At 35.2% G+C, this 20,523-nt stretch overlaps 1 protein-coding gene across 1 annotated transcript in view; it reads right to left on the reverse strand.

The window, feature by feature from the left end:
- Nucleotides 1-20,523, reverse strand: part of LOC144373324 (uncharacterized) — a 65,657-nt gene that overhangs the window by 13,251 nt on the left and 31,883 nt on the right. The window contains exons 5-9 of the mRNA XM_078036409.1: nucleotides 15,624-15,738; nucleotides 15,295-15,468; nucleotides 11,863-11,969; nucleotides 10,702-10,839; nucleotides 8,207-8,271 (exon numbers count right to left, since the gene is read on the reverse strand). Coding sequence (XP_077892535.1) covers nucleotides 8,207-8,271; nucleotides 10,702-10,839; nucleotides 11,863-11,969; nucleotides 15,295-15,468; nucleotides 15,624-15,738 — 599 coding nt within the window. The remainder of the gene's footprint in view (nucleotides 1-8,206; nucleotides 8,272-10,701; nucleotides 10,840-11,862; nucleotides 11,970-15,294; nucleotides 15,469-15,623; nucleotides 15,739-20,523) is intronic.

Consider the following 20,523-nt stretch of genomic DNA (forward strand, 5'->3'; position numbering starts at 1 on the left):
TGTACAAATAGATAAAGCAATCATGAAATTCATATGGAAAAATAAAAGACCCAGAATAGCAAAAGCAACTCTAAGCAGGAAGTGTGAATCAGGTGGTATAGCGATACCAGATTTCAAACTATATTACAGAGCAATAGTAACAAAAACAGCATGGTACTGGTACCAAAACAGGCCGGTGACCAATGGTACAGAATAGAGGACCCAGAGACTAATCCATAAAGTTACAACTATCTTATATTTGATAAAGGGGATAAAAGCATGCAATGGGGGAAGGATAGCATCTTCAACAAATGGTGCTGGGAAAACTGGAAATCCATATGCAACAAAATGAAACTGAATCCCCTCCTCTCGCCATGCACAAAAGTTAACTCAAAATGGATCAAGAAGCTTGATATCAAATCAGAGACTCTGCATCTGATAGAAGAAAAAGTTGGCTCTGATCTACATATTGTGGGGTCCGGCTCCAAATTCCTTAATAGAACACCCATAGCACAAGAGTTAATAACAAGAATCAACAAATGGGACTTACTTAAACTAAAAAGTTTTTTCTCAGCAAGAGAAACAATAACAGAGGTAAATAGGGAGCCTACATCCTGGGAACAAATTTTTACTCCTCACACTTCAGATAGAGCCCTAATATCCAGAATGTACAAAGAACTCAAAAAATTAAACAATAAGATAATAACCCAATCAACAAATGGGCCAAGGACCTGAACAGACACTTCTCAGAGGAGGACATATAATCAATCAACAAGTACATGAAAAAATGCTCACCATCTCTAGCAGTCAGAGAAATGCAAATCAAAACCACCCTAAGATACCATCTCACTCCAGTAAGATTGGCAGCCATTATGAAGTCAAACAACAACAAGTGCTGGTGAGGATGTGGGGAAAAGGGTACTCTTGTACATTGCTGGTGGGACTGCAAATTGGTGCGGCCAATTTGGAAAGCCGTATGGAGATTCCTGGGAAAGCTGGGAATGGAACTACCATTTGACCCAGCTATTGCCCTTCTCGGACTATTCACTGAAGACCTTAAAAGAGCATACTACAGGGATACTGCCACATCAATGTTCATAGCAGCACAATTCACAATAGCTAGACTGTGGAACCAACCCAGATGCCCTTCAATAGATGAATGGATAAAAAAAATGAGGCATTTATACACAATGGAGTATTATGCAGCACAAAAATTACAAAATCATGGAATGTGCAGGGAAATGGATGGCACTAGAGAAGATTATGCTACGTGAAGCTAGCCAATCCCTAAGAAACAAATGCCAAATGTCTTCTTTGATATAATGAGAGCAACTAAGAACACAGCAGGGAGGAAGAGCAGGAGGAAAAGATTAACATTTAACAGAGATATGAGGTGGGAAGGAAAGGGAGAGAAAAGGGAAATTGCATGGAAATGGAAGAAGACCCTCATTGTTATAGAAAATTACATATAAGAGGTTGTGAGGGGAATGGGAAAAAAAACAAGGAGAGAAATGAATTACAGTAGATGGGGTAGAGAGAGAAGATGGGAGGGGAGGGGAGAAGGGAGAGTAGAGGATAGGAAAGGTAGCAGAATACAACAATTACTAATATGGCATTATGTAAAAATGTGGATGGTTCAACCTATGGAAATCAACACAGGATTCATTAATAGACTTAAAAACATGACATAATTATCTCAATAGTTGAAGAAAGAGAATTTGACAGAATACAGCATCCATTCATGTTCAAAATGGTAGAAAATATAGGGATAATATGAATGTAACTGAACATTTTAAAAGCTCTATACCAAAAACCCCAAGACTAACATGATTCCAAATGGAAAAAAAATGAAACATTCTTTCTAAAAACTAGAAAAAGACAAGGGTGCCCTCTTTCACCACTTCTATTCAACATATGAACTTTGAAATTCTAATCAGAACAGTTTGGAAAGAGAGATTAAAGGGATATGAATATGAAAAGAAGAGCTCAAAATAGCCCTATTTGCTGACAACAATATTTTATACGTAGAAGACACAAAACTACACCACAAAATTTTTAAAACTCATAACCACACTCAGCATAGTAGCAGGATATAGAATTAACACTCATAAATCAATTATGATCCTGTACACAAATTGTGCATCAGCTGATGAATCACAATGGATTCAAAACAATTTAAAAAATAAAATAATCAGGAAACAATCTAAGAAGTGAAAGACCTCTATTATGAAAATTACCAAACACTAAAGAAAGAAATTGAAGAAGACCGTAGAAGATGAAATATTTCAAATGTTCATGGACTGGCAGAATTAATGTTACCAAAATTGACATACTACCAAAATGCTATAGTTTTAATGCAACTCCTATTAAAATGTCAATGATATTTCACAAAGAAATAGAAAAAGCAATCATAAAATTCACTTGGAAAAACAAAAAGCCCAGAATATTCAAAACAATCCTTAGTGAAAAAAAGTGAAGGAGACAGCAGACATCACAAGATCTGCTCTCAAATTATACTATAGTGCTACAAAAATGGCATGGGATTGGCACCAAAACAGGCAAAATGTCCAATGGAACAGAAAAGACATCACAAAGACAAAAATCACATACATTCTGTCTTGTTAATCTAGACAAAGGCACCAACAACATACATTAAAAGAAAAGACAGCCTCTTAAACAAATGGTACTGAGAAAACTGGAAATATGCATGTGGCAGAATCAAATTGAACCCCTACCCCTATCCCTGCACAAAACTCAACTCAAAGTACATCAAGGAACTAGGCATTAAACCAGACATCCTGTACCCACTAGAAGAAAACATAGGCCCAACTTTCCATCATCTTGGCTTAGGAACTGACTTCCTCAACAAGACTTCTAAATTGCATCAAATAAAATCAAGAATCGATAAATGGGAAGGAAACAAAGTAAAAAGCTTTCTCACAGGAAAGAAAATTATCAAGAACATGAACAGAGAACCTACAAACTGGGAGAAAATCTTTACCACCTGCACCTCAGAACATTAGTCTTCTGGATATATAAAGAATTCAAAACAAACCAGCACAGGAGGCTGAAAGAGGAGGATCAAGAGTTCAGATCCATCCAGCTTCAGCAATGGTGAGGCACTGAGCAACTCTATGTCTAAATAAAATGCAAAACAGAGCTGGGTATGGGGCTCAGTGTTATAGAACTAGCCTTGCAGGTGTAAGACCCTGTGTTTGATCTTCAGCATTACATAAAAATAAATAAATAAATAATAAACAAGTAAATAAGTAAATTGTGTCCATCTACAACAAAAATAATAAAAATAAAATAAAACACAGGGCTGGGGATGTGGCTCAGTGGTTGAGTGCCCCTGAGTTGAATCCCCACTACTTGCCCCCATGAAAAAAAAAATAAAAAAACTTAACACACACACACACACACACACACACAACCCAATATAGTTAATATTCTCTTCTAGTGGTCATAGGATGTCAATAAATGTGCAAAGGATCTGAAACTGGTTGTTCACAGAACAAGAAATACAATTGGTGAGCAAATATATTTTTTAAATGCTCAATACCCAACCAGCAGTGTATGAGGGTACCCTTTTCCGGCATCCTCACCAGCATTTGTTGTTGTTTGTCTTCATCATGGCTGCCATTCTTACTGAAGTGAGATAGTATCGTAGGGTAGTTTTAATTTCCCTTTCTATGATTGCTAGAGATGGTGAGCATTTTTTCATATATTTATTGATTGATTGTATATCCTCTTCTGCGAAGTGTCTGTTCCGGTCCTTGGCCCATTTGTTGATTGGATTATTTGTGTGTGTGTGTGTGTGTGTGTGTGTGTGTGTGTGTGTTTAGCGTTTTGAGTTCTTTGCATACCCTAGAGATTAGAGCTCTATCTGATGTGTGAGGGGTAAAAATTTGTTCCCAGGATGTAGGCTCCCTATTCACCTCACATATTATTTCTCTTGCTGAGAAAAAACTTTTTAGTTTGAATTCATCCCATTTGTTAATTCTTGGTTTTAACTCTTGTGCTACAGGCATCTTATTAAGGAAGTTGGGGCCTAGCTCCACATGAGGAAGTTAGGGCCTACTTTTTCTTCCATTAGATGCAGAGTCTCTTGTTTAATTCCTAGACCCTTGATCCATTTTGAGTTAACTTTTGTGCATGGTGAGAGAGAGGGATTCAATTTCATTTTGTTGCATATGGATTTCCAGTTTTCCCAACACCATTTGTTGAGGATGCTATATTTTCTCCAGTGCATACTTTTAGTACCTTTGTCTAATATAAGGTAGTTGTACTTTTGTGGGTTAATCTCTGTGTCCTCTATCCTATACCATTGGTCCACCAGCCTGTTTTGGTGCCAGTACCATGCTGTTTTTGTTACTATTGCTCTGTAGTATAGTTTAAGATCTGGTATAGTGACACCATCTGTTTCACTCTTCCTGCTTAGAATTTCTTTTGCTATTCTGGGTCTCTTATATTTCCAGATGAAATTCATAATTGCTTTTTCTATTCATGTGAGGAATGTCATTGGGATTTTGATCAGAATTGCACTGCTGGTGAGATTGTAAATTGGTGCAGCCAATTTGGAAAGCAGTATGGAGATTCCTTGGAAAACTGGGCATGTAACCACCATTTGACCCAGCTATTCCTCTTCTAGGACTATACCCAAAAGACCTAAAAGGAGCATACTACAGGTACTCAGCCACATCAATGATTATAGTAGCACAATTCACAATAACTAGACTGTAGAACCAACCTAGATGCCCTTCAATAGATGAATGGATAAAAATATGTGGCATATATACACAATGGAATATTACTCAGCACTAAAAAATAATAAGATCATGGCATTTGCAGGGAAAAGGATGGCATTAGAGCAGATTATGCTAAGTGAATTTAGCCAGTCCCAAAAAAACAAATGCCAAATGTCTTCTCTGATATAAGGGGGTAACTCAAAATGGGGAAGAGAGAAAAAAGCATGGGAAGAAGATTACCTATACACAGGAAAGAGGGGTGGGAGGAAAGGAAGGGAGAAAGGGAATTGCACGGATGGTGGAAGGAGAGCCTCACTGTTATACAAACCACATGTATGAAGATGTGAGAAAAAAAAGGAATAGTGCTACCTTAGATTAAGAAGAGAGAAGTGATGGGAGGGGAGAGGAGAGGTTGGAAAGATTGTAAGGATAGTAGAATGGAATAGACATTATTATTATTGGTGTATATATGTGAATGCATGATCAATGTGAATCTACAACCTGTATACTCAAAAAAATGAGATATTGTATCTCATGTGGTTCAAATGTATGATATGTCAAGGTCATTGTACTGTCATGTGTAACTAACTGAAACAAATAAAAATAAAAAACGAATTGTAGTGCAAAAAAGTACATGTAAAATGGCATAAATTGACATAAACATACTTTATATTCAGAGGTAAAATTGTGCTTTATATGTGTAATAAAGATTGTAGTGCATTCCACTGTTATCGTGCACTTAAAAAATTATAAAATCAATAAAAAGTAGAAAAAATGCTAAATTTCTCTAGAAATTAGAAAATGCAAATCAACACTACATTGATATTCCATTCTTGGTCCAGTCAAAATAGGAATTATCAAGAATACAAGGAACAATAAATGCTGGAGAGAATGTGAGAAAAAAGTTACACTCATACTTTGCTAGTGAGACTGCAAATTGGTGCAAGTACTCGGGAAAACAGTATGGAGATTCCTCTAAGAATTTGGAATGGAAACACCATTCAACGCGTTATCACCCCAGTTGAATCTTGATTTTATTTGTTGCAATTTAGAAGTCTTGTTGAGGAAATCAGTTCCTAAGTTGACATGATGGAGAGTTGGGCATGTATGTATATTATATACACACACACACACACACACACACACATATATACACACACATACACACACATATACACACACACACACACATATATATATATCCAAAGGACTTTAAATCAATATACTACAGTGACACAGCCACATCAATGTCTACTGCAGCCCAATTCACAATAGTTAAGCTAAGGAAACAACCTAGGTGAGCTTCAACAGATGAAAGGTTAGAGAAAATGGGGTACATATACACAATGGAGTATTTCTTATCCATAAAGAAGAATGAAATTTATGGCACTTGCTGGTAAATGGATGGAACTTGAGACTATTATACTTAGTGAAATAAGCCAATACCAAAAAAACCAAAGGCCAAAAGTTCTCTCTGATCCTAAATAGAATCAGATGTAGCCCATGTATGTAAAAAATACACTCTACTGTCATATCTAAAAAAATAAAATAAAACCTGGTGCTGAAAAAAATTAAAAATAAGAACAGCGATAAAAAGCTTTAACCTAACACACACATTTAGTAATGGAAAGAGATGACTAAAATTCAGTGGTCTGGACACACTAAAGGAAGACTAGAAATAAATGAAGAAACTCTTACAGAATTTTGCAAGTTTGAGATCTTCATTTATGCAGGTTCTCAGCCTAGGTATCTCCCATATATTTGCAGACACCATATTATTGACAAGTATGGAGGAACCACCACAGAAAATGCATTTCAGATACTCTACTGCCTATATCACTATTTCACTAACATGACTCCACTCTCACAACACTGACAAAGAAAGTTGTTACTTAACAGTGCAAGCTATCACCATTCAGGAGTCACAGATTGGACATAGGAAATTACAACAGAGACACCATTTGGAAAATAATTCAACATCACACATTTAATCGATAGCATAAGACACATAATCCAGGGAAAACAGTTTCCTAAGCAGACACTCAAATAAATGTGGAAAAGATATATATCCTTGAAGATGTACAAATTTCAATATAGAAAAATAAGAAAGATAAAAAGCAAAGTAGCATGACTGTTTTATAGTTAATTACCCTAGAAACTATTTCTAAAGATAATGCAATATAAAAAATGCCAGAATAAAATTCAAAAAAAATGTTAAAATAGTGAATTATTTCAAAGATGAAGCAAAGAAAAACTGAGTAGATTAAGGAAAACAATGCATGGCATGAGAAAACAATTCAATACAGATTCTGAAAAAGAATCAATTAGAAATCTTGAAAATAAAGAGCTCAATACCTCAAATAAATATATCCAGTTGAAGTTAGACCCATAGACTAGATCAAGTGAAAGAAAAAATATCAGAGCTTGAAGTTGATGATGAAATATCACATTCAGACAATATCAACAACAATCAAAATAATTGTAAACAAATTACAAAACCACTAGATACAATTCATAGACTACTTTTATGAATCACTGGTACACATAATGGAGAAGAGGTACAGGCTACAGGCAATGAAAGCTTTCTCAGTGAATAAAAGAAACTATTTCTTATCTCTTGTGAAAGTTATGGACATCCAGGTATAGGATTTTAGAATACCAAATGGACATGGCCCAAAAAGTATTTCTCCAAATCATAGTCTATAAAATTACCAAAGGTAAACTGAAATCTATAATAAGTGCCAAAGCAATTATAAACAGATCAGAAAAATATTAGATTTCTGAGTAGAAATTTTAAGGCCCAGGAAATGGTATATTTCAAACCCCGAATAAAAATGTTAAAAAAGAAACAAAGACAATAATTGTAAAATGGATGGAAAAGGTGATCATCGTGTTAAGGTGAAAAAATCAGAAACAAAACCCCAATTATCACATTCTCTTCCTAACGTGGAATCTGGGAAAAAAATAAGAATGACTAGAAAATGATGGAGGGAACATTAAGGAAGAGGGAAGGTAACTGGGGATGAAAAAGGGAGTAGAGGGGAAAATGGAAGTAAGGAGAGTGATCAGGATTCAAGTATTGTATATGTGTGTATAGAAATATCACTGTGAAATGCACTAATGTAGGCACTCAATAGGAACTGATATTAACAGTTGACATTATAACAAGTCCAATCTGCTATCATGTGACCATATATGAAACAGAATGTATAATTTAAAAATATTCTTACTTCTGCAAAGACATAAAATTTCAGGGTCAAAATTAATGTAAAATTTCTTCAGACAATATCATTTAGATGATAAATTTCTTATAGTTAATTATTAAGATATCCTGGATTCTATATGAGCAAGAAAGATATAAAAATATGAATGGAATTTGAACATTTATTTTTTTCCACTCTTCTTTTGTGATCAAACATTCTTACTCTTATTTACACAGGGCATGAACACCAAGAGTAACTCATTTTTTTAAGTCTTACCTGGATTGAAATTTACTGATGTTCTAGATTGTTCTTTCATGTATTGAAGAATTAAATCCCTGTTTCTGTATTTGAAAAAAGTAATAAAATTGGTATTTTAACACTCATATGAAAACACTGACCAAATATAATTCAATACTTTATAATGTTTTAGATCTAGTATCAGAACTTTTTCATATGCTCTCCTAATCTGTATGCCCTATAAACATTTTGTTAACTTGAAAATTATTTGTACAATGTTTTTTTCTGTTTTGTGAGATGGTATTTCATGATGATGGTCAGGCTGATCTTAAATACCTGGGCTCAAGCAATTGTCCTGCCTCAGGCTCTTAAGTAGCTGGGGTAAATGTATGTGTCACTGCACACACAGCGTGAAGTTAAAGAAGAAAAAAGATGAAATGATCATTAATTGAGAACAGGACAGGTAAATATATTAACTAGTGTAGCTTGAACTCAGAAAATGCCCTGTCTCTGTAAAAAATAGTTTTTTGTTCTTGCACAACTTCTTTCTCTTAGGCTTAAGGCCTTTTAAAAAATAAGGGTAGTATCACTTTAGTTCACCAGGTTGTTATGGAGATTTACTAAGATAATATTGAAACATGTTAAGCAAAATAGTAAAATAATGGCATACTTAACTACTTACAATCTCAGCTAGAACTAATGTGCATTTTTCATAGGTTCTAATATTCAAAAGTTAAAATTATTTTTAAAAATGCTTGTGTCCTAATTTTCATGATCAATTGGGCTTTTCTTTGTGCTTTGTAACTCAAAGCAAATCAACAATTAATTTATAACTATTTATAAATATCTCCTTAAATTAGAGAATATAATCATCCCCTCTGTGAGACTAATCAATAATAACAAAGGCAAGAAATTAACAAATGCCAAAAACTTGGACTACTACTATTTCTTCTCTACCTAGTTGAACAGAATCAGCAGATAAGCGTAGCTACATTTCCATGTTGATCTCCAACTGACTTGGAACACATTTTCTTTAACACAATGGATACTGAGGAGTCATGATGGGGCTCAGCTCTCTTAGATTCAATGAATCTGCTTCATATATTCCTTTTGAGGCAGACCTTAATAAATGCTGAAAACTTTAGGCAGCAATTCCAACAGCTTGGAAATTTCCATTACTTGGGAAAACTACTAGAAGTGCCAATCTAAATTGGCACTCACCATGGAAAACAGTGATGTGGAACCCGCTGCAGTCAAAGGAAATCTATTTCAAGGGATGGAAGGATTTGGGGCACAGATCTGTTAGCCAGGATGACAGAAAACTCTGATTTCTTCCAGAGATTACTTGAAGCTTTACTTGAAGTTTTCTAATAGATTTGAATGATTTTAATTTTATGACATGAAAGACAAAGTCCTAAAAGGATAATGCACCAGAAAGGGCAAGGCTAATATGGGGATTCCACATAAGGTTCCTAAAAGGGTGAAAGGGTCAGAGTGCTTAGTATTTGTTGGCCAAAGCTAGAGGCCAAGCTGTCAAAGCAGAGTGCTTCTGCTGGAAACAACTGTTGAATAAAAAAGCGTAAGTGCATGAGAAATAAAAAGAGTGTTGAGTCTAAGTGTGGGTTACCATGAAGACTCAGGGATTGGATCAGTCAGGATATTTTGAAATAAAAGCTCTTCATTACCAGACTGCAGGGCCAGGTCTGGCAGAAACACCACAGCAACAGAACTGACAAAAAAAACAATTTAAAAATCTATTTATTCCCCTCCATCTGACTACAGAATTATCTTCCTTACACTTCAAGGATATCATTAGGTCCCTGATAAATTAAAGGGGGATGGTAGAATAGCTAACTTCAGCTAAACAGGGAATTTCAAGACTCAAATAGCAAATTATAAAATCATAGGTGTGATACTATCTCTCCCTGTGAGGAGGGGTTATGCTTGAAATGAATTGGATAATGCTGGAAACCCTAAGGATAAAGGTTTACAAAGTCCTAAGATATTAGCTAGTGGTATATCTCAGTGGTAGGAAAATTTCCCAGCATGCATGAGAAGAAAAAGAAAGGAGAGGGGAAGATAGAGGAGAGAACAAACCTTGAAGGTGACTCATGCACACATCACTACTTATTTTTTTTTTAAAATAACTAATCCATTTTAATTATGTATATATGACAGTAGAGTGCAATTTGATTCATTGGACACAACTGCAACAACTTTCATTTCTGATTTCACAGGATGTACCATTGTATCATATATGCAGTCATACCTGTACCAAGGTAATAATGTCTATCTCACTCCACCATCTTTCTTGCCTCCATTACCCCTCCCCATCTTTCTCTTTTCCCAATCAAAGTATCATCACTGCTTCTTGGCTAGACTTTGAAGTGTTTCTGACTAATGAACTGTCCTAACTCACTAAGGTTCCATACATAGTAATGCTATGAAATCTCACCTCATATATAAGATGCAACAGGTGTAACTATTGTGTATGTACATCTAATGTTGATTAGTATTGTAATGTAAATACTTACGCAGTATTTCCACTAGCAATGGCATAAGACAAGGCAATCTCTCCACAATTATCTGAAGCAGACACATTAACACCACATTGAAGCAGCAGCTCAGCTATGTATGTTGATTTATGTTCCACAGCCAACATGAGGGCTGTTCTAAAATAAGAGAGATAACTTCAAATTTAGATATTTTAATAAGTTTATTTAAAAAGCCATTGTAATACATTTTACCAATTTGACATCTAGCTTTACATACACTAACAGACATATACATCTTTCTAAATCATTTGTAAATCTAAAAGGAAAACAAACACATAAAAAAATAAATCACGTGTCCCAAAAGGGGAGAGTTACAAACTTAAAATCCTTCAATGAACATTAATTATGATGAGGTCATTCATCTGGAGTTGGCAAAGATTTCAATGAATAAAGCTCCATTTCTTTCTTAGAGTGATGTAATATATTGTAACTCACAGTCAGCCAAAGGTCAAGGAGTAAAAAAGGTATTTGCAGGTATAACATAATAACAGTAGCACTGGTGATACTAATAATAATTGTTGCTTCAGTCATTCACTCTGAGAAGCATATGCCAGGCATTGAAATCAATGCTACATGTATAATCTTGCAACCAGATTTCAAGCATATGTTACACTCTTTTTCATTATAAATGTTCAAAATTTGTTAAGACTAATTAGACGTCACTTAGGAAAAATCTGAAATCAATATTCTACAAATTAAGTAATTTAAAGCAAATAGTCATATAAAGGAAAAAATAATTCTCAATGTCCATCTGTACTCAACACAGCATTTCCAAAAGAAAACTATACCAGAAGATGAAATATTGCAGAGAATTTAAAAAGTTCAATACTGAATAAAAGCACAAACTAAAAGTCTATATTTTACAAAACTAACATGAAAACTCTAGCTAACACAAGATTATGTGATCAACAAAATCAAATAGTAATCATCAGCCAATAATTATAAGGGCATGTGAATCATACTACATACTCTTATTTGTGTTGCTCAGTTTGAATAATTGCTTTTCTCCTTAATTTTAGTGTATGTTCATAAATTTCACTCTATTCCAATGATTATGTCATTCCCATTAATTTAATATTTTTAACTTGAGTGATTTTACTACAATATTAACCTTTTTCCAAAAAATATAAAGTACTATACCTTCCCTTATCATCAACTTCATGTATGTTTGCTTTATTCTTAATAAAAAATTCTACCATCATCTTTCTGTTTTTCTTTATGGCGAGTAAAAGTGGTGTTTGGCCACTCTGAAAAACAACAAATATAGTTTATTCACAAAATTACTATTTTTCAACTGAAGTTAACCTTACAAAATACTGTATGGACATCAGCATATAATAATAATGTAAATTAAGAGTAGCCACTCTCTTCTCTTCCCATTCTGCTTCCATACGTGCTGCTCTTTCATTTTGAGATGCCTCTCCTCTGCCTAGAGTGGCCACATGAACTCCAGCATTTCTAAAACTGCTTCATACATTTACTGTTTCCATGGATCTTTGCTGCTGTCAACCATTCATCCTGGCATCTTGGAGTTATGTAACATGAACCCTCCTCAACCAAGAGCATCTTTAGAACATAAACTGTATTTTATACCCCAATAGACCCATTCCCTAATACATATTAGTAAAGGACGTAAGTATTATATTTCACTAACAAGCCAAATTCTCAACTCACTAGTAGGGTGTATAAATCATATTCTGAAGAACGTCTACTTTTCCAGTAATACCAAGCCTCATAGAAAAGATTCCTTGTTTTACTGTTTGAGAAAATTTACACAACTGTGCATTGTATGTCCAGTAGTACAGAAATACCTTTTCCATTGCTTAACACCTACTTGACACTGATTTTTTATTGGAGATATTCACATGTGAACAATTGAAGTTACAGGAATATATTTCTGAGAGCTTTTCCAGCAACATGGAAGTTTTCTCCATGTTATACAAGTCCACTTGATTCTTTTTTATTTATGAAATCAGAATCCCAGATTCCAATGTAAGGAATTTCTGCTTAAAATTGATAGAGTCTGAGTAAACTATGTTGCTTTTTCATAATTGTTCCTGTGTCTTCTCTTATTATAAGTTGAAAGATATTTATCTTACATGTCAGAAAGTTCAATACAAAAACATATTATTTTTATGCAATTGGAGAAAATTTTTCCAACTAATCCACTGAGAGGGGATTAACAAAAAGAAATAACCAACTCAAAAAAAAATTAACACAGAGCTGGGATTATGGCTCAGTGGTAGAGCATTCACCTAGCACATGTGAGGTCCTGGGTTTGATCCTCAGCAGCACATAAAATAAATAAAATCAATGTATTGTCTCCAATAAGAATTAAAATATAAATATTTTTTAAAACTCCAAACAAACAAAAAAACCACCCAGTCAATAACTGAGCAAAAGAACTAAACAGAAATTTCTCAAAAGAAACACAAATGTCCCAACTATATATAAAAAAAAGTCTTCTACATCTCTAGCAATTATGTTAATGCAAATAAAAACTACACTAAGACTTTATCTTACTCCAGCCACAATGGTAATTATCAAGAACACAAACAGTAATATATACTGGTAAGAATGTGGGGCTGGGGATGTGGCTCAAGCGGTAGCACGCTTGCCAGGCATGTGTGTGGCCCAAGTTCGATCCTCAGGACCACATACAAAGATGTTGTGTCTGCTGAAAATGAAAAAATTAATAATAATAAATATATTCTCTCTCTCTCTCTCTCTCTCTCTCTCTCTCTCTCTCTCTCCCTCCCTCCCTCCCTCCCTCCCTCCCTCTGCCTCTCGTTCTCTCTCTCCCTCTCCCTCTCCCTGGTTAAAAAAAAAAAAAGAATGTGGGGGTAAGGCACACGTTTACACTGTTGGTGGGACTACATACTAGTACAACTACCTGGAAAACAGTTTGGAGATCTCCCAAAATCTAAGAAGGGAACCACAACATGAAACAGCTATCCCATGACTCAGTATTTTCCCAAAATTAGTAAAACAAAATTTTACGTGTAACTGTATATTAATACAGTCACATGTGTGTTTACAGTAGCACAATTCACAACAGGTAAATTATAAAATTAACCCAAGTACCTGTGAATGGATGAAAGAATTAAGAAATTCTGGTGCACATACATACAATGGAGTTATAACTCAGCCATAAAAATACATTATGTCATTTGTTGGTAAATGAGTTGGTATCCAAGAATATCATGCTAAGTGAAATAAGTCAAATAAGAAACTCAAAGGTAAAATGTTTCATATGTGGAAGCTGGAGTTAATTAAAGAAAAAGAAATGAAGAACAGAATATCAAAAGATGTAAAGAAGATCATTAGTGTAGAAAAAGAAGATTGAGAGTCACAGAGATAATGAAAAAGGGAAGGCAATGAAGAAGGAAATCTTTAAAATTCATGTTATATGCATATATAAATATGCCACAGGTAATTGCACCCTTATGTATAAGTAAAAAGAATCAACCAAATATAAATAAATAGACAGGTGAAAGGAGGTCCAGGAGAATAGGAGGGGGAGAATGGAGGAGGAGGGGTAGACAGATGGAAAAGAGGGAATCAATGACTCAACTGGAATTCCATGCATGTAAGATTTGGGGGGAATGAATTTAACTACTATGTAAAACTATAAACTCTAATAAAAATAACATTGAAAATGTATTCTCACTTGTAACGACAATCCTGGTAACATAATGCTTGGTTATTTTCCAAAATTCTTTTTATTCTCATCCACTTTAATTGCTACTTAAAATTACTTATAATTTTAGGAAAAATTTAATTCAGAAATTTTGTGTATCATCAAGATTAATGCTGATCTACACAGATTACTTGTAGCATCATGAAAGGCACTAAACATTTGCATTTTTAAGGAACAAAGCGGAAGACTGATACATAGTACAGCTGGCAAAATCCATGAGTTATCTACTTCTAGTAATAATTTATCCATTCTAGCAATGAGTGACCTAATCAGCCTTTCAAAAATTCCAATGGGAACATGATTTTTATAGTATATATAGAGAAAACTATTTAACTTCCAAATTCTAAATTCAAACAATTAATCCCATATGAAAGACATTCATAATATATTATGTAGTCCATATTCTTGTATATCAGTAGAAAACACCATGAAATCTTTATCACACTATATTAAAAAAGAGGAGTTGTAACCTCATTTATAGAGGCAAAGTAGGTGATTGGAGTAAGTGCTGCAGTTGCCAGAAGCAAACTGAAGAACATGTGTGCCCAGCATGTGGGAGGCAAACCCTGCACACCACACCACACAGTACTATGGCTCAAAGGGACCGCATCAGATTCCTTCACAGAAGCTTGAAGTTCAGATTTCTGCATGAGTCTCTTGAATTCTAAGTGTGGATTCAACTGATGGAGGCAAACTAAATACACACGTGAGCTACAAAAGGAGGAGGAAGAATATGAGGAGAACTTCCAACATTTGCTAGTATTTTAATAAAAAGAAAATTTGCTTATGATCAGTATTTTTTAACATGCATTACTGTTAATTTTAAGAAAAATTTTAAATATTTTGAAAATAACAGTGATTGATGTATATACCGTGTTTTTGGCTTCAATATCTGCGTTGTATGAAAGCAGTTTTGCTGGTATTAATGTGTTCCTATAAAAGATAACATAGTGGAGCGGAGTTTCACCCTTGTTGTTGTGAACATTTGGATTGGCACCATGTTCTAGAAGAATAATTGCACATTCCTCTTCCTCATATTGTAGAGCCTGTTGGTTTTAACCAAGAAATAGATTGTAAATTTTGGAAATCCAAGAAAAATATTTCACGTTTTGTTCATTAGTTATAACTAAATGGCATTAACCAATTTTTCTTCTAAGCATTTCATCAAATTCATTTCCTGCAAAACCACTGGTATATCTACCTTCATCAATGGTGTGTTGCCATCACTGTCACACAAATCGACATTACATTTCCTCTTCACTAGAAGAGCCACCACTGCTGGTCTGCCATAGGCACAGGCATAATGTAGAGGGGTTCTGTGCAAGTAAGAAGCTTTATTAGGAATTCATAAGGTACCTTTTGAAATATACAACTATTAATGCAATTATAAACATTAAGTAGCTCATAATTCCTCTATTTTCTTATGAAGAAGGTACAATATTTAGTAGCTGTCATTACTTATTTTATTAATGAATGATCAGCCTAAGGCACTGACATTTTCTTCTTATTTCTTGTTTCTGATACTGCTGAGGATTGTACCCTGGGTTACTCAACTAATGAGTCATATCCTAAGCACATTTTTATTATATCAACAATTTTGATGCAGGGTCTCACTAAATTGCCCACTGTGGTCTTAAACTTCCAATGCTCTTGCCTCAGCATCCTAAGTCACTGGAATCATGGGTATGTGCGACTGTGCCTGGTTCCATTGAATTTACTTATTTTTGTTTGCTTTGTTTTCATATTGCTGGGGATAGAACCCAGGCCTGAAGCATTCTAGGTAAGGAAGGGCTCTACCACAGAACCACATCCCCAGAGCAGAGCAGCCCACTTGCCTAGAAAGAAGATGGACTTGAGATTTAGCTCATCTTCAGTATGAATTCTACTTTAGACTCTGTGATGTACTAGTTATCCCACAGTCTTACTCTCCCTCAATTTCCTAAAAAAGTAAGGATTAAAATGAGTATCTCCCTGGATACTACCAGGATGCTTAATGGAGAATCTCTGTAAAACATCTGAAGGTTTTGTAGCACCAGCAACAGCTCCATAATTGGTAGCTATTGTAATCAATATTATTGCTTTTTATCAACTAAGAGTATTTCAATTAATAAGTTAGTAGTATTGTAGTGATTTTTAAAAATATATATTTAAAACTATGTATTTCTATGAGTCTAAGATGATTTTTTTTTCTTATCATTTTAACAAGACTGACAATGGAATCCCACTAATAATTCGGGCTGCATTACAACTATAATTGGCAGCATTTAATTTTTTCTTCATAAACAAAATAAAGAACCATCATAATTCATGGTGCCTTACCTTAAGTGAAATGTGAGACAAACAATAGATTTATGGCAGTTCTCATGACATGGATGGCATTTAAATTCAGTTTTAGAAGTATGATAGGTAAAGTAGGCTGAATAATGACCGTAAAAGGCCAAACCGAAAGCAAACTTAATGCCAAAGGAAAAAGAACCCAAATGAATTAGTATGGTTAAATTAATTCAGTATTTATATATATGGGATTTATATATGAATCAGGCATTTTCAATGTTCAGTATTTAATACTGTCTTAATTTTTCACAAGGGACGTGTACAATTTCTTACCTCCATGAATGCATGATTGAAAAGGAGGAAGAACCTTTTCATTTGAATTGAGTCCTATCACGTCAGTTTTAATTAACTGGTCACACCTAGAAAGTTTTTATGTAAGAGTTCTCTGAGATAGTAGAATATGTCAAATACAAAATAAGTAGCTGTGCAGTTCTTGCGCATTAAAAACGTATTCATTTTATGAGTACAAATGAATAGAATTAAAGAATAATTCTTTAATGCTTTACTTTATAAAAGTTTCACTTAAAAATACTAAAGTTGAGAAGTTTAGTATTTTTATGGGAAACTTTTATAAAGTAAAGCAATATTTTTTTAGGAGTAATAATCTTTTATACTTGCTCTCTTCTATTCTCACCAAAACAAAATTATTAACCTATAATTGCATATGTAAAATAAAATATACATATATAAGAAATGTATGTATAGTAATATCTACAATAGATGAAATGCACTATAGGACATCTATATAGAAATGTACTAGAAGAAAACATAAATGCTTTCTTCATGTTGGCAAAGGCGTTCTAAGAAATAATGAATTTGAAAGAAGACTTTTTTTTTCCTACCTCTCTTTTTAAAATTTATTATGTTGATGATGATGACAATGTTGTTGTTGTTGTTTTGCTGGGGATTGCACCCTTACCCTTTGCTTTGACATGCAAGAAGTGCTCTAACATTGAGCTACATTTCCAACCTTGGAATTCTAATTTAATCAGATAAAATACTCTAATTTTACAGATGCTCAAGTGACAGTGACATATGAACATAGAAAAAATATTTATGTCCTTGGCAATAGAAGGAATTTAAGTCTAACAAATGAAATAAATTTCGCAGCTACAATATTTTGAAGATGAAGAGTAGTGGTATTGGGCTGTTGATTATGGCTTGAGCTGTTTATTGCTCCTCAAATAGATGATTTACTGACAACTGCTGTGCCACATTTAAAACTGTGCATGCCACTACCTACCAATTCCATTTTACTCTCCCTTCCAGATATTTGAGTATTCTTTTTATCCTGTTCCAGTCACTAATCTTTTGGCCATTGGCAAACAAGTAATTTGTGAAAGTTAATAATGTATTTTGATACACAGAATGGCAAGTCTTTGTTCATTGCAAACATTTTCTTAGTGTCATCATGACCCTAAATGACTGCGTGTGGAACTAAAAAATGTACAGATATTTTTATTTGTTTTTTGTGAAACTGATAACCACAGAGAGAGCTCACATTTGGGGTCAGTGAGTATTCTAATGCACAAACCACAAGCAGGGCCTACCTTTGATACTCTTAGTCCCTTCAGAACAGAGTAGGGAAAGCTACAGTAGGGCAGCAGCAGGCAGCACTGTACAGACTAGGCACCCTTTGTGTGCTACTCCCTTGGCCCTGGTGACTGAGAGCTTGCACTGCCTGGATGCTCTCAACCAATGCTCTACTCTTCATGCTTGTACAGATACACAGTAATGGATAACTACAGGAAAGGGTACTGGAACAGTGGAATCAGCAATTTTGGAATTTTGTGCGAGAAGCTTTTGGCAGATGCTTTTTTACTTTAAAGTGATAACAAAATTGAAAAAGCATGCTGTGTTTGGTGTTTTGGAAAGTGTGAAAGCTGCCAGTGAACTCTAGTGTCCTCTGTGGAAAGGTAGTTAAAGGTAGTTAACTTCACTAACTGAAGTTAATGAAGTATTTGCAGAAAATTCAGGGCTTGTCAACACTGTTGTTATGAAAATGGTTGGATGATCAAGATGACACCAAGTTATCCTAAGAATTTCATAAATTAGTGAGTGAAGCATGTGAGAAATTAGTAAAATCTTATTTTTAGAGGTGGAAGACATACCCCTAATACTAGTGTGAAGGAATTTTAAAAATATAAAAAAGAAGAAATAACATGGAGCCATCTTCCCAATTCAGAGTTCTTGTGAGGCTCTTGAGACACAACAGGTAACAGATTACATCTGAAAATTTTTCAATGCTTTTGAAAATGTGTACATTAAAAGCTGTTGTGTGTATTTATTTTAAAAAAAAATCAGTGACCTTATAGGGAAATTTTAAGTTTCTGGGAAACCAGTTAAAAATTTGGTTTGTTTAGCTGCCCATTAGAAGTCCTGGGTACTGAACTTCCAAGGTGTGCAGGTCCTGGATATTGAGGACCCCACAGAATATTAAAGTCAAATATTCTGGTGAAAGGAGAACTGGTATCCTTTCTGCTCTGCTCCCATTGACACAGCCTGGATGGTGCAGGCTTCAATTCCATCAGCCCATTGGTCCCTTACCCCTCAGTCCCTGGCCTCCCAGACCCTATTACCTATTTTTACGATCAATGCGGTTAACATTACATCCACGTCCCAGATAACGCTTAATTCTTCCCAGTTCACCATTTTTGGCAGCCTGGTGGAGCTTATCAAGAGGGTTATATCCGAAAAACTTGATTCCCAGGCTTATATAAATAAACTGTCTCCAGGCTCTATCCATCCTGAATACAATTAGGTAACAACCTCTGTCAAGTGTCCTGCTAAAGCAGGTCTGCCGTTGCCTATCTGCCAACCAACTGGCAAAATAGTCGTTGCCAGGTGACACTGATAAACACAAATGCACATTCCACAATCTGCATGGCCCTAGGTGATTGGCTCCTGGAAGGTCCGCCCCCTGTACTGTGATCAGCGCCTGGCTATTCTGTACAGAACCCACCAAGAACCAGGTGGGACTGCTCTGAGACCCCCCCAAGACCCATACAGTGAGTGAGATGCCCCACCAGAATCAGGTGGGCCTCAATGGCAGGCAGGTGAGAACCCCCCACACCCAGACCTGGGAGGGCAGGACTCATCCTCTCTGCCATTGCACAGCTGCCTATGTCCACAGCAGGAAACAAATACTGCACTCTTCCTATTACTTTATTCAGTAAATGGCAGAAAAGGAGATCCCTGACTTAAGATGTCCATTAAAAAAATCTGGAAAAATTCAGGAATGCATTTAATTTAAAGCAACAGATTAGAAGAAAACAATAGAATAACTGTGCCAAAAGCAATTTTAGTGTCACTCTGCTGCATCAACCACTCCCTGACATAGCTCTGCTCAACACAAAGAGGGAGTAAGCAGCCCACCAGTTCCACTCAAAAGCAAAAGGAGAATAGTGTAACAACCATCACCCTAGGCTTTCCAGTGTAGTACCAAAATGTCCTGATTCGGTTTCTCCCGACCCAGATTACTGAGCAGAGAAGAAGAGATGAGCTATTTGGAGATGACCTGAAACAAAGAAGTGGTGCAACACATGGATCAACTTGCAGCCGAAGAAATCATGGTCCCCAGTGGCTACTGTGCCCAGAACCCCCACAACCTCTGCACTGTCTCCTGTAAACAACTCTAGCCTTCATTTCTGGCGTTCCCTCAGGGTTTGCCATTACATACTTCAGGTGCTTGCTCCAAACAGACTGCAGCAGTTTTTGCCACTGAGGAAACCAACAGCCACAGAGAAACCCTGCATCTTTCCCTACTA

The sequence above is a fragment of the Ictidomys tridecemlineatus genome, unplaced genomic scaffold (genome assembly GCF_052094955.1).
Source record: "Ictidomys tridecemlineatus isolate mIctTri1 unplaced genomic scaffold, mIctTri1.hap1 Scaffold_354, whole genome shotgun sequence".
Taxonomy (NCBI): Eukaryota; Metazoa; Chordata; class Mammalia; order Rodentia; family Sciuridae; genus Ictidomys; species Ictidomys tridecemlineatus.